Genomic DNA, 27600 nt, shown 5'->3' on the forward strand with positions numbered 1-27600 from the left:
ACTAATTGGATAGTTCAGCCAATGAGCCAGCTCAGGCCCAATGGGCTGGATGGCCTCTTTCTGTGCTACATGTTTTGCTGCAACTTGCTGAGCGTCTCTTGCTGTGTTATTGTTGCAGTGCCGCACGGTTAAAATCACCATCAGCGGAGATGAGGGTGTCCCAGTTCAGGTGGACGGTGAAGCCTGGATCCAGCCTCCAGGAATTATCAAGATTCAACATAAGAACAGGGCTCAAATGTTGACAAGGGACAGGGTAAGTGTTCATTAAAGTAATCACTCCCGTTTTCACCTGTGTGAGGAGCATTCTGATAATTTGGACAATGCTGGCGGTGACTAGGATCTTTTCTGCTGTGTACACGAATGGCATTTATGCCAAAGTTACGATAGCAAGGCAGGAAAAGCCACTGATGCTACCACGGTGGCCTGGCCCGCGATCGGGGCCCACCGATCTGCAGGTAGGCATGTGCCATGGGGGCACTCTTTCCCTCTGCGTCGGCCGCTGTAACGGTCCGCCATGGCCGGCGTGGAGAAGAACTCCGCTGTGCATGCGCTGGGATCACGCCAGAACACGCTCCTGCGCATGCGCCAACTCTCGCCGGCCTATCCCCTGAAGGTGCGAAGGATTCCTCACCTTCCGGGTGGCCCGACGCCGGAGTGGTTCACACCACTCATCGGCGCCGGTACGGCCCGGCCCGCCAGATACCGGAGAATCCCGGTCAAAATCTTTCAGCACAGTATGCCAGTCCGGGCGACATTATTCACGGCACTGACCGCCTCTGCTACCAGCGCCCTTGCACGGAAAATGGTGGTGCCTGACAGCCTTCCTCCCATGTCAGGGTACAGGGTCATCTCTTCTCCACGGCGTCCATGAGGGTGTCCAGCTCAGCGTGCCTGAATCATGGCGCTGCTGTCCTTCCAGCCATCTTCTTGAGTTCGGACGGTGTGTGTGGGAGGGAAGGATCGCTTAAGTGCGGCTGTGGCATGTGAACCTCATGTGCGGCAATCACGGACCCGGCAAATCCGGCGCCGTTTTCCATGGAATTGATTGCTTTCCATGTGGCGAAGGTGCTAGCCCATTCAAAGTAGCTGAATTGATGCAGCTGTTGCGCCATTTATTCTGTCGTAAAACGCCACGGTTCCCACGCCGGCGTCAGCAGATAGCCTCGAAACCGGAAAATCCAGCCCTAAGTGTTGACGCCAGGGCAGGATTCATGGACTTTCACACCAGCAATACTGCCGCCGCAGCTGGACCGATTCAGGGACTGTTGAGCTAGCTAGCACTGGCACCACGTGGATCACAATCGATTCCAATGGGAAACGGTGTGGGATTCACCGGGTCCATGATTGACACTCAGGTGGCTGACAAGCTACAGCCGCATATACATATTACACCTCCCACACACACCCATAAGATGGCACTGGTTGCGCTGGAGTATGCCCATCTCACTGATGCCTCAGCTGGTGCCAGAGGGCACCTAGGAGGATGCCCTGGGGGCGGACACATATGACCTGTGGCCCTCAGTTCACAGTGGACAGTCAGCGGCATGCACAGCCGCTTGGCTGTCTTGTGGACCGCAGCAATGGTGTTCCATGCCCATCCACCCTGACCCCACAGCCCACCTCCTGGCCACACCCTGGTACACCCCAGGCCCTGGCAGAAGCCCCCCGTCCAGTGGCGCAATTGTCAGCGAACTATGCTGATGTTGGGTACTTTCCATACCCTCTCTCTCCCCCTCAGCACGGCGCCTGTTTCACAAATTTTAAAAGCACAAGTGAACCTTGCCATTAGGAATTCTCCCCAGTGAAGGCTGAGAATCACGAATGCTCCAGAGAATACCGGGTCAGGCCGGCTAATGATGTGCCTACAGCATTTACTGGATGTGCGTTCTGGAATGCATCGACGTCGCTGTTGAGGCACCGGAGAATTGGGATTTGGTGTGAAATCGGCACCCACCACAATTTCAGCGTCAAAACAGATTCTCTGCCCAATCGCGTTTCCCTATTCCGGCAATAGCTGACAGAGAATCCCGCCCCACATATTTTCACAACTGATCCTGATAGCCACTTTAACCATTTATGATGATAAATTTTCCTCTTAATCTTCTGGTTCAACTTCACACTCCTTTCTCTGGCTCCACACCTTGGGCTGGATTCTCCCCTACCCAGCGTGACGGAGGGGAGTGGCGCCAACCACTCAGGGGTCGGGCATCCCCAAAGGTGGGGCATTCTCCCCACCTTTGGGGGCCAGCCCCGTGCTGGAGCGGTTGGCACCAGAAGACTGGCGCAAAAAAACGGCGCCCCCGGCAGCGGGGCTGGCCGAAAGGCTTTCGCCGGTCGGCGCATGCGCTGACGCTACCGCTGACATCACCACCGGCGCATGCGCGATGTGGGTTTCTCTTCCGCTTCCGCCATGGCGGAGGCCGTGGCGGCCGCGGAAGAGAAATAGTGCACCCAAGGCACTGGCCCGGAGTCTGAGCGGGGGGCCCCGATCGCGGGCCAGGCCACCGTGGGGGCACCCCCGGGGTTCGATCGCCCCCAGCCCCCCCCCCAGGACCCCGGGGCCCGCTCGCGCCGCTGATCCCGCCGTTCCAGTGGTGGTTCAAACCTCGGCGGCGGGAGAGGCCTCCCAGCGGCGGGACTTCGGCCTATCCGGGCTGGAGAATCACCGCAGGGGCCTCTCCGATCGGAGTGGCGAGATTCCCGCCACCGCCACTTCTCGGGTGGCGGAGAATCTCTGCCACGGCGGGGGCGGGATTTACGGCGGCCCCAGGCGATTCTCCGACCCTGCTGGGGGTCGGAGAATTTCGCCCCTTATCAGAACTCTCTTTTTGCCAGAATTGTTTTTCCTATTCCTGACTGTGCTATATCGGGGTAGCACAGTGGGTCGCACTGCTGCTTCACAGTTCCAGGGTCCCAGGTTTGATTCCCGGCTTGGGTCACTGTCTGTGCAGAATCTGCATGTTCTCCCTGTGTCTGCGTGGGTTTCCTCCGGGTGCTCCGGTTTCAACCCACAAGTCCCGAAAGACGTGCTGTTAGGTAATTTGGACATTCTGAATTCTCCCTCAGTGTACCCAAACAGGCGCCGGAATGTGGCAACCAGGGGATTTTCACAGTAACGTCATTGCAGTGTTAATGTAAGCCTACTTGTAACAATATAGATTTTTTTTTTAAATGTGACTTCAACGGTGAAAATCTCCTTCTGTGCTCTCTTTGAGAACGAATTTGGCTGGTGTTCTGCCAACTGTAGTGCGAAGCATGTTCTGATATATAAACTAAATATTCCCCATTTGCGATTCAATGACAACTAACGGGCGAGATTCTCCGCAAATGTGGAGAGTCGTAAAGGCTGCCGTGAAACTGGCCGTGTTTCACGGCAGCCTTCACGCCCGTTCCCGCCGGGGACCCGATTCTCCCCCCCATCGGGGCTAGGAGCGGGACCCCGGGAATCACGGCGTTGCGGCCTTAACGACCGTGGTTAAGGCCACGCGCCAAGGTGACGCGCGGCCGGCTCCAACCCCCAACCCGCGCATGCGCGGTTCCGCATTCCTCAACCGCTGCCCGACAAAATGTGGCGGCTTGATCTTGTCGGGCGGCGGAGGGGAAATAGTGCGTCCCTTTTGGATGCAGGCCCGACGATCGGTGGGCACCGATCGCGGGCCTGTCCCCTCCCGAGCACAACGGTGGTGCTCCCGCCCCAAACGGGCATCCAGCGCACGTTTTACGACAGCAGCAAGCAGGTGTGTTTGCTGCCGTGAAAAACCGGGTGTAAAGGCCCGGCCCCTCGGCCCATCGGCCTCAGAGAATCGCCGCTCACTGTAAAAAACGGCAAGCGTCGATTCGTGACGTGGGTCGGGCGAGGCGGGGGGGGGGGGAGAATAGCGGGAGGGCGTGAAAAATGTCGGGAGGCCCTCCCGCTATTCTCCCAACCGGCGTGTGCAGCGAAGAATCGCGCCCAACGTTTTTCTTCAGATTTACATCCAGCTTTTGCTTCACGAGCAAACTTAACAATTTGTACTGCATGGTCCATTGCTCCATTGGAAGCAATATGGTATGGTGGAGCTCTAATATGTTTTATCGTTTTAAAATAAATTTAAAATACCCAATTAATTATTTTTCCAATTCAGGGGCAATTTGGCGTGGCCAAACCACCGACCCGGCACATCGAGTCATAGAGATTTACCTGCATCTTTGGGTTGTGGGGGTGAGACCCACGCAGACACAGGGAGAATGTGCAAACTTCACATGGACAGTGACCCGGGACCAGAATCGATCCCGGGTCTTCGACGCCGTGAGGCAGCAGTGCTAACCACTGCACCAACGTGCCACCCCTCCAATGTGTTTTATACCATTCTTTCTTGTGAGGTCCATTTCCCAGGCGCAATTTTATGCAAGCAACAAACAAAAATGCGTAAAGTATTGAGAGATTTTTTTTCTAGTTGTTCAATTCATTGGAAACCCCTCGACCCATTCTGAATGGCTGTCTATCTCAGTGAATCACTGTTACCCTTCAAATTCTGCAAAATCCATCTGCTGCCTCTGGCACACCCTGCTGGCCATTCCCATTGTTGCGAAGGTAACGATGGTTTCACTCTGCCTGCTACGTCCTTACCTAACCCAAGTATTGTACCCTCTACAAATTGACTTTTACACAAATTAAATGTCTTGTCACGCACTCTTTCATCCGGTTCTCTGGAATACCCTTCCTCAAGAGTCCACTCAGTGGATACAATGCCGTTGCTGAAGTTGGTATAAATTTACTGTTGCAACTCACTATACTCAAAGTCGATCTGCGCTCCAAGATTATTGTATTTTTTGCATTTCTTATTGTTTGAATTTAGTCCTGGTAGATAATATTCTCAGTCTCAAGTCTTTTCCATTGTTAACTCTACCTTCTCTCTGTTGCCTTCCTTGGTGAGGTGACCTTGTTCTGTGCAACTTCTTAATGCATTCTACCTTCACAAACAGACAACTCTGTGCCCAATGTTGACCTAAACACAGGACTTGGTTACCGCAATGCACCTACCAGCTGCCATTGTTGAGGTCTTCTGCTCACTCATTTTTTACTTCAGCGGATGACTGACAGCTGTTAACAGTACCTTCACTTGAACCACATTCTGCCATGTTCATGGGCAGTTGTGTTTGACAAGCAAGTCAACTTTGGAAATGTCGTCAACTTGCTGTGAATGCATTTGCTTTTGAATCTGCAGACAGAGCTGTCACACAACGCTCTCTTTAATGAATTGACAGTTTGTTCAAGGCCACAGAACTCGTCAATGTCCTCATCGGGCAGCTGATTCCTTGTCCAAAAAGGATAACTTTCTGCAATCTCCAAGAGCTGGGAAATGTTAGAGCTGCTCAAACCTCATCCAAATGTCCATCACCGGTGTGTCTTCTGGCTTTTCTGGGGCGAGCAAATTCATGAGTGCCTCAGGAAATTGGGGAAATGGTGCCACAATGGCAATGCCACTTTGCCATAGAATGGAGTCAGAGAATCCCTACAGTGGAGAAGGACACCATTTGGCCCATCGAGTCTCTGAAAAAGAACTCTACCCAGGCCCACTCCCCCGCCCAATCCCCATAACCCCATATCCTAACCTGCACATCCTTGGACACTAAGGGGAAATTTAGCATGGTGAATCCACCTAACCTGCACACCTTTGGACTGTGGGAGGAAACCGGAGCACCCGGAGGAAATCCACTAGTCATCCAGAGGCCCAGGCTGATGCTCTGAGATGCCCACCATGGCAACTGGTGGACTTTGAAGAAATAAATCTGGAATTGAAAGCTATCCTCAGTAATGATGACCATGAACTTATCAATGATTGTTGTAAAAACCCATCTGGCTCACTTTAGGGAAGGAAATCTGCAGTCCTTACCTGATCTGGCCTACATGTGATTCCAGACCCATAGCAATGTGGCTGACTCTCAACTGTCCACTGAAATGGCCGAGCAAACCACTCAATTCAAGGGCAATTACGAATGGGCAACAAATTCTGGCCCAGCCAATGATGCCCACATCCCATGAAAGAATAAGGAAAGAAATAGACTTCTGGGCCTTCTGAGTCAAAAATATCACCCCTTTACTTGCCTGATTGGCGGTTGGATTGTCAGGATCTTTGAGGGTATTGGTAGTGGTGCAAAAAATCTCTAGCCAGTCCATGAAGACAGTCGAATACTCCCAGTCCAGCACTGCCCCAGTTGCTCAATAACACCCATTGGCACTGCCATCTTGGAATGTCGGTCCAACCAGGTGTGCAACTAAACTTTTCCTTAGGCCAGATTTTAAGCCCTTTTCTCAATCAAGTCCCTCAGTTGGTTGGCTGGAACTCACCCAACCCCAAAATCATTCAGCAAGGGAATCCACAAATTTGTAATATCTTTACTGACAAAATGACTCATGTGGACAATATGGAGGTGGGCTGAGGGAGTCCGCTTTCATCTGGCTTTCCTAGAAACATGAATACACGAATGGTCAGGATTATCCTTGGAAGATCCAGGACAGCCCCGGAGGGTTGGCAACCTTGGTGAAAATGCGGGTGGAAAAGGACAAAACTATTAAATAGGAGACAAGGCTTTTGACACATCAGTATTGAACAGAAATGTGAGATTTGAAAGTTGGCTTTGTAGAAGCCAACATTGGGCTATGTCTCTGGTATTGGTTCAGGTATTAGACACCCATTACAAAATGAGTGTAGAACCATGCAAAGGAGATAGGGTATGCTAACTCGAATGAGGCCAGCAATGAGATGTTACCTTCATGAACAAAAGGTCAACAAACATTTTTTGCTGGGGCAGAGAAAACCAATAGAGCCTGAAGCTAATCGGCTTTCCTGATCATGAGAAGTGTTGACTTGGATCACCGTGAACGATTGTTTCCGTTGGCTGGTGGGTACAGGGTGACTGAGAGTAATGGACTTTTGTTGGGTAAATGAATCAAGGGATTTGGGACAAGGATGATGGAGGAGGTTGCGGTGTAGAGAATCAAATTGAATGGTGAAAAATAGTGGGGACAGGGGTGCAGAGCGACCTCCCCATATTCCTGTCCGTGGATTGAGGGGAATTGCTTGAAGAACAAAGGAAGTAATTGGATGAAATGTTTTCACATGGAGGACAATGAGAAGGTGGAATGTTTTACCACAAGGAGTGATTGAAGCAAGGATCAAAACATCATTTAGAAGGAAATTGGGTAAGTATTTAAGAAAGGAGAATCGAAAAGGAGATGACAAAAGGGCAGGAACGTTGGAATAGAATGAATAGCTTTATTTAAGTGACTAAGAATCTTCCATGCAGTAGTTCCATAGATTTGGAGAAATATACAGAGAAAAGGTTCAGTTTCCAGTGGGATTCTTTATACATTGTCATCTTGCCCCCTCAGGCATTTGAAAGCACGTTGAAGTCCTGGGAAGACAAACGTAAAGGAGATTCTCTGAGGCAGATGACTCGACCCCGCCTGAGCTCTCAGCAGTCCATGGAGTTCCTCACAGAGGACGAGATGGGCGAGATGCAGCAGTTTGTGCAGTCAGCAGAGACACTGATCAATAGGTATGAACCACCGTTGGGTCATTTCACATCACCCATCCACTATCAGTAATCATAATCATTAAAAATCTGCCCACTTTCCTTAATGTGATTCATTAATCTCACAGTATCATTAAGAAAATTGATTAATCACCCACCCACTGTTAATAATGAATATCACCCAGCATCATTAACAATATCCATTGACCACCCACTACTAAGATTCATTAATCACCCAGCCACTATCATTAAGGAGATTCATTAATTGCCTGACCACAATTGCCCTCACCTCTGCAAAGCTCTTGAATTCCACCATTCTGTCAAGAGGAAAGAAGCAGATTGGGAGAAATAAATTCAAATATGGAGTTAAATATTGTTGTATTTGATGCTCGGCCAATGTGGGTATTTATGGATTGGGAATGTGTATTCCAGATTGCCTCAATGGAGAAGGCCTTTGATAGTAAAATGAATCTTTTTCAATTTAGAAAGCAATGAAAGCCAAGGGGAAGCACCTAATATTTCAGGAAACCTGCAAGGGGTGGTCCAAGATATATGGTGCAGGATATTACAGCCTGCAGTGAAGGACCAAGTTGAGTGTTAGTGTCAAGGGCAGGAGGGGGGAAAACAAGATCTATGGTGCTCGACACCATCAGGAAAAGGACCAGAACCCAAAAGTGCAAGGCCCCACTGGAAAAATGTCAAGGCACCACCAGTGCAATGGTTAGAGCTCTGGTGCAAGACACTACCCAGAAAGGGACAAGAGCTGCAATATAAGAAAACAGGGAAGAGTCGGGGTTTCAGAGTGCAGGACTCACTTGAGAGAAGCCAGTTATGTCAGACAACACCAAGGTAATGAAAAGTGCCAGCAGTACATGCACAGTGCAAAAAGTCTCAATACCTGTGCCAGTAGGAGGGAGACTGTCTGTGTTGAGCTAAAGTGACTACACTCTTGCTATTGCACAGGATCCACCATGCAGCTGAGAGACACAAGATTGTTGAGCAGGAGCTGGCCCACGCCGTCAATGGATGCTCTCATGTGCTAAGTGAAGTCTTACCAAAGCAAAATACTCCTGAGGTAAGTCAACTTCACTTAATTTTCCCTCCACTCCCAAAAACAGACCCTCAGGTTCCTAGGAGAGATTAATGTTCCTTCCACAGGGCAGGTACAGCACCGGTTTGATCCATTGTCGAGCACACTCAGGGTGGAGGCCAAGGCATTCTGACAACACCAGGAGTTACGAGCAAGGCCTAAAGTAAAACTCCCTCTACACTATCCCATTAAACAACTTCCAGCTTCAAGCTCGATTTGTTTTATCTGTTCCAGCAAAAATTGTTTGTTGAACTTTTTTTCATGAAACTCATGTCTCATGAAATGAATGAAATGAAAATCGCTTATTGTCACGAGTAGGCTTCAATGAAGTTACTGTGAAAAGCCCCTAGTCGCCACATTCCGGCGCCTGTCCGGGGAGGCTGGTACGGGAATCGAACCGTGCTGCTGGCCTGCTTGGTCTGCTTTAAAAGCCAGCGATTTAGCTTGGTGAGCTAAACCAGCCCCCATTGTTGGTCTCATTTGAGTTAACATATTAACATATTAAAATATATAAATGTAATGCAAGGAGCATACTAAATAAACCTGATGAGCTGAGGGCACAGATAGACACATGGCAGCATGATATCATCACGAGAATGGAACTTGGTTTATAGAGGAGCAAAAATGGTAGCTCACCGTCCCTGGATATAGATTTCTCAGTCAGGATAGGAAGAGGATAAAAAAGGTGGAGGTCCAACACGATTGGTTAAAGTGAGGAGGAATGATATACTGTACTGTAGGGGCTGGTTTAGCACACTGCGCTAAATCACTGGCTTTTAAAGCAGACCTAGGCAGGCCAGCAGCACGGTTCAATTCCCGTACCAGCCTCCCCGAACAGGTGCCGGAATGTGGCGACTAGGGGCTTTTCACAGTAACTTCATTGAAGCCTACTTGTGACAATAAGCGATTTTCATTTCATGAAAAATCAAATGAGACCATATGGGTCGAGCTCAGAAATAAAAGAAATGTACTACAGATCCGAAAATAGCGGGAAGGAGTTCAAAAAAACAAATATGTAGACATATTTCTGAGTGTAAAACCAAAAGGCAGTAATCATTGGGGACTTAGGCTAGGAACATTTTGAAGGACAGAAAGGGCACAACATTCTTGAACTGAATTCAAGAGAACGTTTTTTAGCCAGTTCATAACAAGCCCCATGCGATGGGGTGCAATTCCAGATTTAGTCTTAGGAAATGAAGCTGGGTAAGTGGATGAAATGGCAGTGGGGGACCATTTTGGAAATAGTGACCATAATATAGTCAGATTTAGCATAGGTAAAAGGACAAACATAGAGCAGGGATAAAAGTTTTAAATTGGGGGAGACAGATTTTATAAAGCTGAGGGATAAGACCGGACTGAATACAGCTGCTAGAAGGGAAAACTGTGTCAAATCAGTGGGATGTATTCAAAGGCAAAATTGTATAGGCACAGTGTAGGCACAGTGTAGGCACGTCCCCACAAAGATAAAGGGTGATACCGCCAAATCGAGAGGTTCATCCCTGGTTATCCAGAAGCATACAGGGCAAGATACACCAGAAAAAGTAAGCTTATGACAGTCAAAAAGATTTAACACTGCAGGGAGCCTAGAGGAGTACAGAAAGTATGGGGATTAATTAAAAATGGAAATTAGGAAAGCAAGGCGAGGATACGAAAAAATATTGTCAGGTAAAATCAAAGAAATTCCTCAGAAGCTTTATCAGAGGAAGAGCATAACTAAGGAAAAGGTAGGACCTATTGAGATGTAAATGGTAGTTTGTGGGTTGGTTCAGGAGATGTGGGCTCGGTTCTCAATGAGTATTTTGTCTTTGTCTTTACTAAGAAGAGGGTCGATTCAGACATTCTGGTTAAAGAGGAATGTGAAATATTACATGCAATAAGCATGAGGTACTGGAGGAACTGGCAACCTTAAAGGTGGATAAATCACCAAGGCCGGATGGATTGTAACCCAGGCTGTTAAGGAAGCCAGGGAGGAAATAGTGGATGGTCTGAGGATAATATTCCAATCCTCACTAGATAGAGGTGAGACCCCAGGAGATTGGAGTCCTGCAAATATTGTGCCATTATTTAAAATGGTGCAAGGGTTAGGCCAGAAAACTAGAGGATGGTCAGTCTAACTTTGTCACTTGGAAAGGCATGGGTTGATCAGCGATAGTCAGCATGGTTTTCTTTGAGGAAGATTGTGTCTTACTAAATTAAAATAAATATTTGAGGCAGTAACAAGGAGAATTGACGAGGGCAGTGCAGTGGATATTGTCCAAATGGATTTCAGTAAGGCACTTGACAAGGTCCCAAATGGTAGACTGGTCAGAAAAAGGTGATCACATGGAATACGGTGGTGAGTTGGATCCAAAATTGGCTCCGTGACTGGAAGCAACGAGTAATGGTTGATGGATGCTTTTGCGAATGCAAAACAGTTTCCAGTGGTGTTCCACATGACTCAGTGTAGGGCTCTTTGCTGTTTGTTATATATTGTTAGGATCTTCCTGTTCAACCCTGTTTTCCCTGTTATTCCCTTTATTATATTTAGTTTTGACTTTTATAATTTTTGTACCTGGGCAAAAATTCACCCTGTGCCTTTAAGGTGGACTTCGCCTTTAATTAAAAAAAGGAATCCAGCAGGATGCTCTGACATCGGTGATGACTCATCTTGATTAACTTGCCTGTCGGCCAATGAGCTGTTTACTTTGTCGGGCTCTTAGCTAGTAGTCAATGCTGATGGGTGTTGACTGTTCTGGAAGGTTCTGCCAAGGACATGAAGGCTTTTTCCGGTTTTCAGTTTTGTTTTTAACTCAGAGCAGAAGGAGGCTATTTTGAATTTCTCTCTCTCCAAAAATAATTAAATCTCTCGCAACACCCTCTGTTGGAGACTCTGTTTTCTCCTGAGCCAAGCTGGTAGACATTCTGGGCACCAAGTAACAACAAGATCCAAGTTGAGAGCTGGGTCTGAGGGGAGGCAGGGAATCTTAAGGGTCCAATCCAGCACCAGCTGCATGCAGGATCAATAGTTCAACAACCCTTTTAAAATCCTGTGTGGGGATCTCTATTCTTATCTCAGAATGGCTGTTAGACATTCTGGTAGATTTGGAAGCAACTAAAAGTTACACAGACCTGAAGCTGTTCTTTTGAGTGAGGCCCTGGTTAGCACCTCAGGTTAATACAAATTAAAGTGTCTCACCAGAGGTGATCCCACAGCCTGAGGGTTCTGCCTGAATGTTCCAGTCAGAAGATCCTCATTAACGATCCACCCGGTGGGAAATCACTTCTCATCCTGTAAGAGCAGTCAGCTGAAAAATATCTTCAACCTCCGAAGCAAGGGCACACTCATCTTCCATCTGACATGAATCCTCTTTTATTTTTCCCCTCTCCCTCCCTCTACATGTGTATGTCCTGTGTGTTGTTATGGACCAGGCTTTAGAGAACCCCAAAGTGTATCATGGAGTTCACCTGACCCACAACTTTTTATAGATTGTGGTATGGGGAGCACATGGCCCACCCTACAGGTGTGGTACAGCAGAAATGGAAAAGTATTTTTTAAAGCAATACAATGTTTATTCTATGAACTCAAGTTAACCTTTTTAAAACATACAGGAACATCTTCGCAACCATTAATTCAAATACAACCCCCAAAGACTACAACACTAAGTAATCCTTTAAGCTTTCCTTTTAACATCCATAAGACTTAAAACACCTTTTTACAGAAAGACATCCGGCTTAACTTCGCTACTCAGAACAGTTACCACGTTGAAATCAGCAAATGGACACTAATAAGCTTGCAGAGATTCACACACATCCTGCTGTGATTGCAGCTTCTCCAAAACTAAAATGAAACCAAACCCACCCTGCAGCAAAAAGCCTAAAGAGAAAGTAAAAAGCTGACTGACAGCCCAGCTCCACCCACTCTCTGACCTCACTGCAGTAATAAACACCCATTTCTTAAAGGTACATCCACTGTAGTTATTCTATAAAAATAACAATTTTTAAAGGAACTCTCACGAAACTTCCCCCCAAGAAAAAAAAATAAGCCATCAACTTCAAGATGGTTTCATTTTTCACATTTTCACTATCCTTAAAGAAATGCACACAGTAAATATACTTTTTCGTTTCAAAAAACAACACACGCAAACAGGTATAATAATATAGTCCATTTTGTTCTTCTTCCTCCAACTGGGATCCTTCTCGATTGACCGTCTCTTTGAACAAGAAGGACTCTGCACGACCTATCCATTTCTTGGCATTTCTCTTTAAAGTTAGATACTTTAGTTCAATCTGATCATAGAGCCCCTTGTAATTCTTTAACACAGGAGCATTGGTTATCACAGCTTTCAGGCAGTCAAATGCCTGTTGAAAGTCCGCTGTCCACTGAAATTTTCAACGTTTCTTCAGCAAGTCCATCAGTGGAACAACTACGCTTCAAAACGTTTTCAGAAAAGTTTGAGCAAATCCACTCATGCCAAGAAATTGCATTATTTACCATCGTGTCGAGGGTATCAGAAGCTCCTCAATAACTGTTGGTTTCACATCCCGTGTGACCATTCGATCCTGTCCAATTGTATGGCCAAGGAAACTAACTTGGGCTTTTCCAAATTCACTTTTGGTGAGGTTTATCACCAAAGCAGCCTCCTGAAGTCGATTGAATAACTCCATCAGATGTTCTAAATGTTTTTTCCATGTCTGGCTGAAAATTACCAGATTGTCGATGTATACCACACAATTGGGTAATCCTGAAATGACTTTGTTAGGTAACCATTGAAATGTGGCTGGGGCGGTATTCATGCCAAATGGCATAACTTTGAATTTGTATATACCATCTGGAGTCACAAAAGCTGAAATCTCCTTCGCCCTTTCGGATAAAGGTACCTGCCAGTAACCTTTCAGTAAATCCAGTTTGGAAATAAAAGCTGATTGTCCCACTTTCCCAAAGCAATCCTCCAAACGTTGGATAGGGTAAGAGTCCATTCTTGTAACTGCATTAACATTTCTATAGTCCACACACAACCGTTGGGTACCGTCTGGTTTAGGTACCATCACTACAGTGGCTGCAACCCACTTCAATTGTGCCATTTTTAAGCATACTCTCAATCTCTTTGTTAACCTGTGCCAATTTTAAAGGGTTAAGTCTATATGGATGTTGTTTGAATGGAACAGCATTTCCACATCTACATCATGTATAACCATTTTAGTACTTCCTAACTTATCTCTACAAACTTGCCATGTGATATCAATAACTCTTTCAGGTCAGTTTGTTTTTCCTCTGGAAGGTAACTCATCAATTTATCCCAATTTTTAAGAACATCCTCGTTTTCTAATTTAATTTGAGGTATGTCAAAATCACAGTCATCTGGATTTGGTTCGGCACTTTGGGTTAGAATCATTAAAACCTCCGTTTTCTCTCCCTGCCTTTCAAAGTACCTTTTAAGCATATTCACATGACACACTTGGTGAGTCTTCCTTCTATCTGGTGTTTTTGCCACATAATTTGCCTCACTTAATTTCCTTTCAATCTGATAAGATCCATAAAACCTTGCTTTTAAAGGCTTATCTAACACTGGTAACAATACTAAAACTTTATCTCCACTGACAAAACTACGAACTTTGGATTTCTTGTCCGCTACCGGTTCATCACATTTTGTGCAACTTTTAAATGTTATCTAGCCAATTCACCTGCTCTATTTAATCATTCCCTAAAACTTGACACGTAATCCAATAATGTAATTTCCGATCTCTCACTCACCAGTTTTTCCTTAATCAATTTAAGTGGTCCTCTTACCTCATGACCAAAAATTAGTTCAAAAGGACTGAATTTGGTTGACTTATTAGGTGCATCCCTAATTGCAAGCAGTACGAATGGAATTCCTTTATCCCAATCCTCTGGATAATCTTGATAATAAGCCCTCAACATTGCCTTTAATGTCTGATGCCACCTTTCTAATGCTCCCTGCGATTCTGGATGGTACGCAGTCGATTTAAATTGTTTTATTCCTAAGCTATCCATAACTTCTTTGAATAACCTTGAGGTAAAATTTGATCCTTGATCTGATTGTATTTCTGTGGCTAGTCCATATCTAGTAAAGAATTTAAGAAATCCTCTACAATCTTTTTAGCTGTAATATTAATTCATAATTATCTGCCATTTCAGCTGCTAATTTTGGAGTTTTAACCCTCTTGCTTTTGAAAACTCACCATTATTCTTAGAATTCCCCCTATACCAAAAAGAACCGACATTCTAAATGGTGAACAGGGATTCTCACTCCCTGACTCATTCTCCAAAGCTAAAATGAAACCAAACCCACCCTGCAGCTTTATGCCTAAAGCGAAAGTAAAAAGCTGACATACAGCACAGCTCCACCCACTCTCTGACATTACTGCAGTAATAAACACCCATTTCTTAAAGGTACACCCACTACAGTTGTTCTATGAAAGCACCCATTTCTTAAAGGTACTCTCACGTGACAGTGTGTTTACAGAGAGGGTGGGACGGTAAAAGGGGGAGTAGTAGATCAGCTGTTCATTATTCTATTATAATTATTCCATGTCTTATCTCTATTTTTGCTATAAATAAACAGTTGTGTTTCACTTACAAATCTGGTGCCTACAAGTCACTGGAGCAGTCAAGGGCCAAAGATCTCAGAAACTTTATACAAATTATTGTTTACTTCACTTGTGTTGGCACTCCGGGGCCTGTGGGGCTGGAATTGACCGCGTACTTGTCTAGTGATAAATTCTTAATGATTTAGACTTAAATGTAGGAGGTATGATTGGAAAATTTGCAGATGACAGAGAAGTTGATAGTGAATAGGATAGCTGTTGACTGCAGAATGATGCCAATGGTTTAGTTGAGTGTGCTGCAACATCCATCCATTTAGAGTAGTCCTTCTGTGTACTCAATGAGATGACCTTTACAATTTTCCTCCCTTGCCCTCTTCTTCCAAAGGTAATGATTTCTTCTGGGAGCCAAGAACCACTTCTTCCCCAAGTGAGCATTTGACTTATCTATGTATGTACAATACTGCATAACTCTACCTCCTGTTTATTTATCTTTGCTTTGTGTTCCTTTCAGACTATGACCAGGAATGCAGTTGTTGACATCTTCAGTAGCGTAAAGGCCCTGTGCACAGAGACAAAGGCACTTCTCGATGGCAAGCTACTGGTATGTAAAATTGGATGGTCACACTTATAAGATATCAATCCCTCCATAACCAGTTACTGATTCAAAGAGATTCATTGGTCAATTATCTCATTGCTAGTTCATAGAATCCCTACAATGCAGGAGGAAGCCATTCGGTCCATCGAGTGTTTGCCGATCCTTTGAGAGCACCTTATCCATCCCCATAACCCCAGCTAACCTGCACATCTTTGGACACGAATGGGCAATTTTAGCATGACCAGTCCACCTAACCTGAACATCTTTGGACTGTGAGAGGAAACTGGAGCACCCGGAGGAAACACACGCAGACAAGGGGAGAACATGTAAATTCCACACAGTCACCCAAGGCCAGAATTGAACCCGGGTCCCTGGCACTGTGTGGCAGCAGTGCTAATTACAGTGCCGCCCTAGTTATTGGATCTTGCTGCGTGAAAAATGTATATCCTATGTTTTTTGTTCATGAATGGAATAATCTGCATTGACTGTACGCAGAACCATACTTTTCACTGTACCTCAGTACACGTGACAGTAAAACAAATCGAAATCCAAACCTTTGCTGTACTTTTTACGTTACAATAATGGCTACACATTGGCTCTGAAATGTTTCGGATTCCCTGAGGTTCTGGATGAATAGACACTACTTTCAACTAAATAATAGGAAGTCTGAAGCCATTGTGTTCACGAAAAGCCACAAATGCCATTCTCTAGCCACTGACTCTATCCCTCTCCATGACAATATTTGAGGTAGAATTTAGACTGCTCACAATCAGGATGTCATATCTGGCTGTGAGATGAGCTTCCCATCTCTTATACTTGCCATCAATAATACTGCATATTTCCACCTCCATGACATATCCTGACTCCATTCCTGCCTTATGTTATCTGCTGCTGAAGCCTTAATTCATGTTTTCATTACCTCTCGACTTACCCTCGACTTGTCCATTCTGCCACACGAGGTTATTCTGATCCTAATTTATGTCCTAATTTGCACCAAGTCCTGTTCACGCTTCATCTCTGTGCTCACCGACCTTCATTGACACTGGCGTAAGCAATGCCTTGATTTCAAAATTCTATTCCTGTTTTCACAAGTTCCTCCATAACCTCACTCCTCACTATCCCTGTAACCTCCTCCAGGCCCAAGACCCTCTGAGGTATTTGTGTCTCTAATTCTGACCTTCTGACCATTCCTAATTTTAATCGCTCCCACATTGATGGGCGTGCCTTCAGCTGCTCAGGTCCTAAGCTCCGGAATTCTCTCCCTAAATCCCTCTGCCTGTATTCCTCCCTTGTCTGATTTAAGACACATCTGAAAATCTGCATCTCTCCGAATATCGCCTTGTGGCTAGGTGTCAAAGTCAGCTTTGTATTACTGCTGTAAAATACCTAGAGATGTTACAGTCCGTTAAAGCTGCTATGTAAATATAAGTGTTGGTGTGGTTGTGAACGGTGCTATAAAAATGCAATTTAGTTTGCTCTCTCTTTCTTTACTTACTCTCCTGTCTCACAATTGTGGAACTTTACTGATTCAAACACATTACATGCTAGTGAACGCTCTCTGTGGTGATTTCTCTTCCCAAGCCACCATTTGTAAAATTGCCGAGGGACAGGGTGGGGACAAGGAACCAGCATTCTGACAAGTGGTGCTGTTTTTAGCTCCCGCCTGGCTCTGTCACCAGAGGAGCCTCGAAATCATGGAAGTTGACTAGTTGAATGTTTGACACACTTTTAGCACTTTGGTGAAAGGTTTGAGAAAGGCTTCTTTTGTGCCCGTGCCACCGTTTCTGTACCATGTGTTAAAAGGCTCACCATTGTGCATTTGTGCAGGAGTTGGAGTCTTCCTATGAGGAGGAGTTGCTGACTGCACTGAGTGATGTTGAAAATGAACTCCAGAAGCTGACTGAGCTCCACTGGCTGGGACACGCCATCCAGACAACCGATGTGGAGGTGGGTCAGTTTCTTCAACTTAGTTCACCAGAAGATAGAAGCCAAGCAACCCTTCACATTCGACAATGTGGAACACGAGGATCTCAACAGCAACTATTGCCGTGTACAATCCTTCTCCCTCTATGTTTTGTGAATGGGAAAGGGGGGAGCACATCCTAGTTTGTAGCCTCCGAATGTATGATAGCAAACCTGAGGCCATTATATTCCAGAATGCTAGCTTGCCAAGGATAAAATTAGATCCAATCTTTATTCACATGTATCCACTTTTGTTTGCAGAAATAAGCATTACATACATGCAACTTCTAACCTGATGAGTACAGTTTCAGTTTGATCCCATTTTAACGGGTTTGAGTGAATCTCCAATTAATACCCATACAGTTAAATGCAATGACTGTGCAATTCAAAGAAATCTCTCCAACGTGCCTTCTTCGAATTGGGTTATGATCACATTGGTAATACTTGGCCCCATTCTGCCCCAACACAGACATATATTAATTTCATTTTTCATGTTCATTCAAATGGAATGAATACAAGAAGAAAAAAATGCTTGTCAGGATGAGATCCATCTTGGTGGCCTGCTATGCCTGGATGGCGGGCAGGGTGCTTAGTTTTGTGCCAGATCAAAAGAGCAAAGGGGATTCAGGCCAAGGGCTTTATCCTCATTTATTTTCCCATGGTAAAGTAAGATGGCAATGTCCCTGTTAGCAAATAATTTTCTTTTTTCTTCACAGGAACATTCGAAGGGAGGTAACAAGAGCAGCATTAAGATAAAAATAAAGAACATGTCAAGAAAAGAGAAACTGCAAAAGCAAAAATCAAACAGTTCTTTGCTGGGTGAGTTAGGACTCCTGAGCTAAGTGCAAATAAATCTTAATCAAATAACTTTAAGCAGCCAGGACTCAATATCTAGATCCTTTCTCCTGGTACGAACCGGTTCTGAGAACCTTCAAATATTCCCGAAACACTTGGATACATGTTCTTCCTTTTTTTAAAAAATGTTTTTTATTGGGTTTTTGAACTGGATAAATGTTCTTCCTGATCATTCATCCAACCTTGCTAATTGATTGAAGGTGAGAATGTTGTCGGAGGAATTGAACTCAGCCTGAATTCCAGCCTTTTAACTCCCAGATCTAACCAGTGTAATCACCAGATTCAACTATCCAATATAACTATACACCGTTTTGGAAAAAACACATTTTCACACTTGTGCTAAAGGCCATATCCTGGTCACAGAGCAATTTTTACTTTTTTATTAATTCACATTTATTGCCCATCCCTTATTTAAAACAATTTCCAATTAAGGGGCAATTTAGCGTGGCCAATCCACATACCTGACACATTTTTGGAGAATGTGCAAACTCCACAAGGACAGTGACCCGGGCAGGATTGAACCCGGGTCCTCGGCGCCATGAGGCAGCAGTGCTAACCACTGGGCCACCGTGCTGCCCTAATTGCCCTTGAGCTGAGTGGTATTATTGAACCAGCTGAGTTTTTAATGACAATGGCTTCATGGTCATCATTGGACTTTTCATTCCAGTATTTATTGGATTCAGATATCACCATCTGCTGTTGCGTGATTTGAACCCAAGTCCCCAGACTCTGGGGTTATGTTGGATTATTAATCCATTGACAGCACCACTATGCCACCCCGCCCCTTATTCATGAATTTCAGAGAAAGTGTAATGAGTGTAAATCACTATTCCCTGCTTAAATCTACTCTTGCAATAACATTGCCCTGAAATTTTAAGTCATAGTTTAGAGTTACTCTGAAAGTTAATTGCCATGAAAATCAGTCAGAATTATTCTAAATGCCATGTTAGCAAATATGTTCACTATGCGCATGTTTTGCATACTCTGATATGCTCTGTGGTATACCCAACAAGCCCTGGATATCGCTCAAAGCATTATTCTGAATCTACACTTCAGGGAGAATGTAAATGCAACATTTAAAGTTGAAAAAATAATTCCTCTCATGCAACTGACACAAGTTGGGACACCCTCTTGAGTAGTAGCCCCAGAACCAAAGAACAAAATGTGACTGGAAGGGATATAAACTGTAGCAGGACGAGGAGGGGTGTGTTCCTGAGAAGGGGAATAGATGACACAGAGAAGTAAGTCAAATCTCATTGGCAACACACATCTTGTTTACACTCAATTGAATGCAACAATGCAGATCATAACTGGAACTCTCCACTCAGCACAACTCTTCTGGCCTCCTTTTAAACAAACATCACTCCCCCACACATATGTGCCGACAGACAAAAATCATTAAGCTAGTTGAAAACATCCATGATGCACCTCACGTACCACGCCACAATATTGGTACCAGGCAGCACATGTCAGAGACATGCTCAATGCTGAGGTGTAAATCCCCATGACCATGGAGCTGGAGTTATCTGAAAAGGAAATGAAAATGAAAATGGCTCATTGTCACAAGTAGGCTTCAAATGAAGTTACTGTGAAAAGCCCCTAGTCGCCACATTCCGGCGCCTGTTTGGGGAGGCTGGTACGGGAATTGAACCGTGCTGCTGGCCTTGCCTTGGTCTGCTTTCAAAGCCAGCGATTTAGCCCTATGTTAAACCAGCCCCTATGCCTGAGCTGATCCCTGGTTGCTTGTACCATAAGAAGTCTCCTGTAAGCTCCTGTGAATGGGATTCTTAGCATGATATGGAATCCAGCCCCATGGTGTCTCTTTGTGGATCGTTTACCCCCTGACTCAAAGCGTCAACCTGCTGCTCGGACTGGTCTGAGATGGTAACAGTTTCAACCGTGAAAATCAGAAGCACATTGGTCCATTTTCGACTGGAGATACACTGTGTAATCAAACTAAAATCATGGGATGTGGGCTCTGTTCTCATGGCTAGTTATTCTTACCTGTTCCTAATTGTTCTGAGAAGGTGATGGTGAGCTGCCTCCATTAGTTGCTGCAGGGCCTAAGGTGTAGGTAGACCTGTTGAGTCTTAAGTTCCAGGATTTATAATGATAATGTATATGTCCCAGTCAGGGTGAAGGGGAATGTGGGGGTGATGGTGCCTTCTGCTCCAAACCTACTGGACCGTAGAGGTTGCAGGTTTGGGACATGGAGGTCAAAGAATTCTTGGCAAGATGCTACAGTGCACTCTGCAGAAGAACAGCAGAAGAGAGCTATGGGCACAGGCTGGAGGAGATTATAATTTTGCGGAAGCAAATGGATTTTGAGCAAGTTAAAATCCCTCCCCGAAGATCTTTTGTCATGAACTAAAAAGTTATTGGTGTGTTGAATAAAGGATGCGTTTTAGAAGAGTGTTTTTAGGATGGCCATCACCGGATGCCACACTCACCAGCTTGCCTACTTCGGGGTGGGGAGGTGCCAGATTGTTCTCGGTGGAGGGAACGGCAGTGTTCATGTGTGAGTGGAGGCTGTTGCACTGGCTCATCCTGTCCTGCTCACTTCTCATTAGATATCACCTCCCACCTGTGTTTCTGCCTAAATCTGTGGAGTTTGGAGATTCCTAATCATCTTGATTTCATAGTCTGCACTCGCTGTGAGTTGTCTGGATTTCTTTGTGCATGCCCGCGCTCACTGTTTTGGAACACCAGCTGAAGACAGGGAAGATCATTAAAGATTAAACTGAGGGCAGCACGGTGGCCTAGTGGTTAGCACAACCGCCTCACGGCGCTGAGGTCCCAGGTTCGATCCCGGCTCTGAGTCACTGTCTGTGTGGAGTTTGCACATTCTCCCCGTGTCTGCGTGGGTTTTGCCCCCACAACCCAAAAATGTGCAGAGTAGGTGGATTGGCCACGCTAAATTGCCTCTTAAATTGGAAAAAATAATTGGGTAATCTAAATTTATTTTTAAAAAATGTTTAAACTGACATGGTTATCTTCTAAGTTTCACCTTCACCTCCATTTTACAACCATTGCTGTGAAAGCACAATGTGAGATTAATTTGCATGTATTTGAATATATTAACATTTGTGCAATTTGAGAATCAGAGAATCCCTACCATGCAGAAGGAGGCCATTCAGCCCATTGTGTCTGAACAGACCCTCTGAAAGAGCACTCTACTCAGGTCCACTCCTCACCCCGCCCCATCCCCATAATCCCATAACTGAACCTGCACATCCTTGGACACTAAGGGGCATGTCCAATCCACCTTACCTTGCACACCTTTGGACTGTGGGAGGAAACCGGAGCACCCGGAGGAAACCCTCACAAAGAATGTGCAAACTCTACACAGACAGTCACCCAAGGCCGGGATTGAAATTAAATGAAAATGAAGTGAAATGAAATGAAATGAAAATTGCTTATTGTCACAAGTAGGCCTCAAATGAAGTTACTGTGAAAAGCCCCTAGTCGTTACATTCCGGCGCCTGTTCGGGGAGGCTGAACGGGAATTGAACCGTGCTGCTGGCCTGCCTTGGTCTGCTTTAAAAGCTAGCTATTTAGCCCTGTGCTAAAGCAGCCCCTGAGAATCCCTGGCGCTGTGAGGCAGCAGGGCTACCCACTGCCACCGTGACTCCTTTAAGTTGTAAAATTCAATAAGTTGAACTAAATTCTGATTGGGTTATTGCGTTTACCTTCAATAGGAATGCCTGTCAGTCCTTGCCTGAATTGTAAATAAATGTTTTTTGTAATCTTTCCCACCCTGTTTTCTGTGAAATTACTCAATTCCAGCCAAACTGTTTAAGGTGCAACCTGTTGGGTAACTCTGGGTCATAGATTGGTTCCATTTCCCTCAGCTTCAAATTGAACACTAAAAATACACCCAATCCAGCAGCTGATCAACAACAGTAATAGGTGCTGATCTCAAATCATAGTATCATCCAGTGTAGATGCAGGCCATTCATCCCATTGTATCTGCCAATCTGAGTTTAGGAAGAGTACAGGTGGGAAAGCCTGTGCCCAAACTCATCCTGTTTGCTCAGCGAAGCCAAGTTCCCTTCAACGCGTCCATCATTTCACCTCGACGCTGTGTGCTTTCGCTGTCGTAAGGAAAGCTTTTGCCTGCATTGTGCCTGGCCTGCTGTGCGTGCATTGTCTTGTCAGGTGGTGGCTTGTTTGCTGTTGCTAAGCAGAGCTCTGCTCTTCCCTTTGCTAGTGGAGAGATGGGGCACAGATGAAGTAGCAGTGTGGCTGGAGTCCCTCAAACTAGGGGAGTACAGAGACATTTTTACACGTCATGACATCCAGGGGTCCGAGCTTTTGCAACTGGAAAGGCGAAATCTGAAGGTACCATTAAACCGTGATATTCCTGTTAACAGGCCCTGTGGCCACCATGGGTTATCCTAATTAAACTATAGAGATTATCATGATTGTAGCCTCAAACTATGGCTGTGTGTTTGGCAGGAGCAATGCACAAAACAGATCTGACTATGAACCTTGGGACTGAATTCAGTTTTCCTGCAGGATGATGTGAGTTTTTCCTTCCAACACCTGGCCAAAGTGGTCATTTGTCCAATGTGAACAGAACTAATATAACAACCTCCAGCCTGCTCTGACATTCAATCAGATGATGGCACATCTGCACCGCAACTTTAGTCTCGAGAACTCCAATTGTCCTTCAGAATGAACATTCTTTGTGTGTACAAGTGCTTCATGACATCACCAATGAACCACTTAGCATTAATTTTAGGATTGTGCACCTCACTATCTACCCTGGCAAATCCTTTATCAGTACCGTAGCCAGATCGCTTCATGCTAATTGAACCAGATTCTGGGCTTCCTCAGTGTCCTCACAGTGCACTTTACAGTGACGTCAGAAGTATGAATCCCAGGGCGGCACGGTGGCGCAGTGGTTAGCACTGCTGCCTCATTGGCGTCGAGGACCCTGGTTCAGTCCCAGTCCCGGGGCACTGTCCTTGTGGAGTTTGCACATTTTCCCTGTGTCTGTTTGGGTCTCACCCCCACAACGCAAATATGTGCAGTGTAGATGGGTTGGCATGCTAAATTGCCCCTTAATTGAGAAAGAAATGAATTGGGTACTTTAAATTAAAAAACAAAGTTTGAATCCTGAGCAGTTCCCATCAGCTCCTAGACTTGACCCCAAACCACTGAAATGAAAATAGTTCTTTGATTTTTTTTTTACAGTTTTATATCTCTTGAATATATTGGTCAATTACAGCATTATCTTAGGTGGGATTCTCTCGATGGGATGATGCTGGCGTAAAAAACGGAGCAAACCACTCCGGCGTCAGGCTGACCGGAAGTTGCGAAATCCTCCGCACTTCCGGGGGCTAAGCCGGCGCTGAGGGGCTGGCGCGAGTTAGCGCATGCGCAGAACTGCCGGCGTGGTTCCGCGCATGCACAGACTGGCCGCCATATTTTAGCACGTGCGCTGGCCATGGCGGAGCCCTACAGGGGCCGGCGCGGAAGGAAGAACTGTCTCCACAGCATAGGCCCGTCCACAGATCGGTGGGCCCCGTTGGGGCCCCCCAGGGCCAGATCCCCCCACGATCCCCCGAGGACTGCACCAGCCAACCTACCAGCCAGGTCCCGCCATGTGGGACCATGTCCAATCCACGCCGGCGGGACTGGCCAGAAACCGACGGCCACTCGGCCCATTCAGGGCCCGGGGAATTGCCGGGGGGTCTGCTGCCAACGGCCCCCGACCGGCGTGGCGTGATCCTTGATCGGTTTTCTAACATGCTCCCATGTCAATTATCAAGCATCAAGCTGTTAAGCTATGGCTCTGTGGGTAATATCCTTGTCTCTGAGTCAGGAAGCCTGGAGTTCAAGCTTGATTCCAGAAACTTGAGTCGACTGTCGAGGCTGACATTGCATTTCATCAGTGGTAAAGTGCTGATCTCAGAGAAACCTATAAAATTCTAATAGGACTAGACAGGGTAGATGCAGGAAGGATGTTTCCGAAGGCGGGAGAATCCAGAACAAGGGGTCACAGTCTAAGAACACGGGGTAAACCATTTCGGACTGAGGTGAGGAGAAAATCCTTCACCCAGAGAGTTGTGAGCCTGTGGAAAACAGTGAAGATCAAAACACTGTGGGCAGGATTCTCCATCCCGCCAGCCCCGTTTTCCATCAGCAGCGGGATCCTCCGTTCCGGCAACCAGCTTATGTGGTTTCCCATTGTGGCCATCCCACGCCATCGGGGAAGAATTCCGCAGTGTATATTTCCAAGAAGGAGTTCTAAATATAGCTCTTGGGCTAAAGGGACAAAAGGATATGGGGGGGAAAGCGATAACAGGTTATTGAGTTGGATGATCAGCCATGATCATAATGAATGGCGGAGGAGGCTCTAAAGGCCGAATTGCCTACTCCTGGATCCTGTTTTCTATGTTTCTACGATATAATAAACTAAGACCCTATCAAAGACCAGGCAGGTATAAAAGATTCACCATGATATTGTTTCAAAGGAGGACAGCAGCTGGTCACTATTTATCCCTCAGCTAACATCACGAGAAGAGATTTACCAAGTCATTATCATATCGCTGCTTGCAAGAATGTGCCGCGTGTAGATTTAATGTACCATTTCATAAATGGCAATTGTGACTACACTTCAAAAGTAATTAATTGGCTGTGCAAAGCTTTCTGACATATTGTAGTCGTAAAAAGCACTGTTCATGAATACATGGATGAATTCTTTATTTCTCCCCTCTCCCCATGGACTCCCTCCACCATCGTGGATTCCCCCTTTTTTCTTTCCCCAACAACTCTCCCTACTCCTCATAAAGTCAGCCATCAACTGTCGTCTCCTCCTTTCCCCCACAGTTTTCACTTCTCTACCTGTCACTCTCCTCATAATTTGCAGCTGTTAATGAACCTCGGTCACATGACTTGACGACTTTCAACCTGAGCATTCTGAAACTTTACCCCCATTGTTGTCGTAACAGAATCCGAGCTAATGTTCTCAAATTTCTTGCTGCTTATTTCTCTGGTTGAAATGATAGATTGATATGGTTAAATTATTTATCTTTTCTGTTCAAGGATCTGGGGATAACCAAGGTGGGCCACATGAAACGTATTCTGCATGGTATTAAAGACATCGACCGGGATACAGTCACCTTTGAACTGTAGCAACCAGTCAAGACCGGAGGAAGAAAGCTGCGGAAATGTTCCACAGGCTCTGAAGGGATGTGTTTCTCTGCTGATTTCAAATCTTCATGGTCTGCTTGCCTGACGTTACTGCCCAGAGGACAGCAGTAATACGCCACTCCCTTTGAATGTAAAACAGAATGAAAGTAAACTCCTTCCCTGCAAAAAGCTTAGGCATTGCATGGCCAGGCACATCTAGCAACTTGTCCCCCCTCCTCCCACACCCTTGTTAATCATAGTCACAGGAATCCCTAGTGTTATTGGTGTGATACCGTGACCAGTAGTAACTTCGCCGGAGGACAGTGACCTTCCCAGTGGCATCAAGCAACCAGTTAGCGAGTGGAGTTGATCTTTGGACAAAGTAATCCAAAGTGTTGGAGCATTGCTGAAAGGATGTGGCTCTCATTGCCGCTTCTCCTGACTAAACCTGATTTGATCATTTACAAGAGCGAAAATTAATCATGGGCCCTAACATTGTGACCCCGGCGAACAGCCAGCAAAGTGATGTCTCTGTGACTCGCTCTCTGCTCTCTTGTTTAGAATGGTTGAGGAGCAGTCGTTAAATGCAGATCTTTAAGCCGCTTCTATTAGTTGCCAACTCCTTGTGCGTGGATGGTGGAAAACCTTTGCTATAATCGCATGGTCTGCATGAGCTGCCGCCATTTCCAGCCATGTCCTTTTAGTTACTGCCAGGCAATAGAAGACACAGCTGTTAACTCATGGACTCTGACAAAGAGGCTTAGTAGATGTGGAGTAATTCTGATAAATTAACTGTATCTGTAATGGTGAAAAAATACGTCGCTGTTACCAAAGTGTGACTCTTGCTGGGATGTTACAGTGCCCTGTGTGGTGGTAAGTAGTACGCATGTCCCTGCAAGTTGTTCAGTGTTGTAAGTGTAGGGACCTTGCATATATTTAGCAGCATAATTTATTAGTGCTGTTTAAGGACAAGGGACAATGAATCATTCAGCTCCAAATTGAAGAAACATTTTTAAAGATAGACAATGAATTTCACCTTCATCATCCGGAGCAGATCACCCACACCGTGTAGCTCCCGTATACCATGGAACTCATCCCCTGTATAAAAACCAAAGGAGTGTTTGATGAGGACAGTGTTACGGAAACTTAAATTTATATCTAATCCATGTTGCGTCTGCCCAGTGGGTTTGGTGGGGCAGCACAAATGGAGTTTTACCCTGTATCTAACCCCGTGCTGTACCTGTCCTGGGAGTGTTTAATGGGGACAGGGTAGAGGGAGCTTTATTCTGCATCTAACCCTGTGCTGTACCTGCCCTGGGAGTATTTGATGGGGAAAATATGGAGGAAGATTTACTATGTATCTAACCTTGTTCTGTACCTGCCCTGGGAGTGTTTGATGGGGAGAGTGAAGAGGAAGATTTACTCTGTATCTAACCCCATGCTGTCTGAGTGTTTGATGGGGACAGTGTAGAGCGAGTTTTACTGTTTATCGAACACCGTGCTATAACTTTCCTGGGAGTGTTTGTGAGAGAGTGTAGAGGAAGCTTTACTCTGTAACTAACCCCGTGCTTTACCTGACCTGGGAGTGTTTGATGGGGACAGTGTAGAGGAAGCATTACTCTGTAACTAAACCCATGCTGTACCTGTCCTGGGAGTGTTTATGGGACAGTGTGGAGGGATTTGTACTCTGTATCTAACCCCGTGCTGTACATGTCCTGGGAGTGTTTATGGGACAATATGAAAAATGAAAATCGCTTATTGTCACAAGTAGGTTTCAAATTAAGTTACTGTGAAAAGCCCCTAGTCACCACATTCCGGCACCTGTTCGGGGAGGCTGGTACGGAAATTGAACCCGCGCTGCTGGCCTGCCTTGGTTTGCTTTAAAAACCAGCCA

The 27600-nt window shown here is 45.7% G+C and overlaps 1 protein-coding gene across 3 annotated transcripts in view; it reads left to right on the top strand.

The window, feature by feature from the left end:
- The window catches only part of si:dkey-172j4.3 (diacylglycerol kinase eta), a 266777-nt gene extending 239438 nt beyond the window's left edge, over positions 1–27339 (top strand). For 2 of the 3 annotated variants that reach the window (XM_038775249.1, XM_038775252.1), the window contains exons 22-29: positions 119–253; positions 7376–7542; positions 8482–8593; positions 15666–15755; positions 17577–17696; positions 18428–18530; positions 22777–22907; positions 25620–27339. In XM_038775249.1, coding sequence (XP_038631177.1) covers positions 119–253; positions 7376–7542; positions 8482–8593; positions 15666–15755; positions 17577–17696; positions 18428–18530; positions 22777–22907; positions 25620–25709 — 948 coding nt within the window. In that variant the 3' untranslated portion in view covers positions 25710–27339. The remainder of the gene's footprint in view (positions 1–118; positions 254–7375; positions 7543–8481; positions 8594–15665; positions 15756–17576; positions 17697–18427; positions 18531–22776; positions 22908–25619) is intronic. The other variant, XM_038775250.1, reaches the window with a different exon arrangement.
- Positions 27340–27600: the final 261 nt, after the last annotated feature.

This window comes from Scyliorhinus canicula, chromosome 17, assembly GCF_902713615.1.
Source record: "Scyliorhinus canicula chromosome 17, sScyCan1.1, whole genome shotgun sequence".
NCBI classification, from domain to species: Eukaryota; Metazoa; Chordata; class Chondrichthyes; order Carcharhiniformes; family Scyliorhinidae; genus Scyliorhinus; species Scyliorhinus canicula.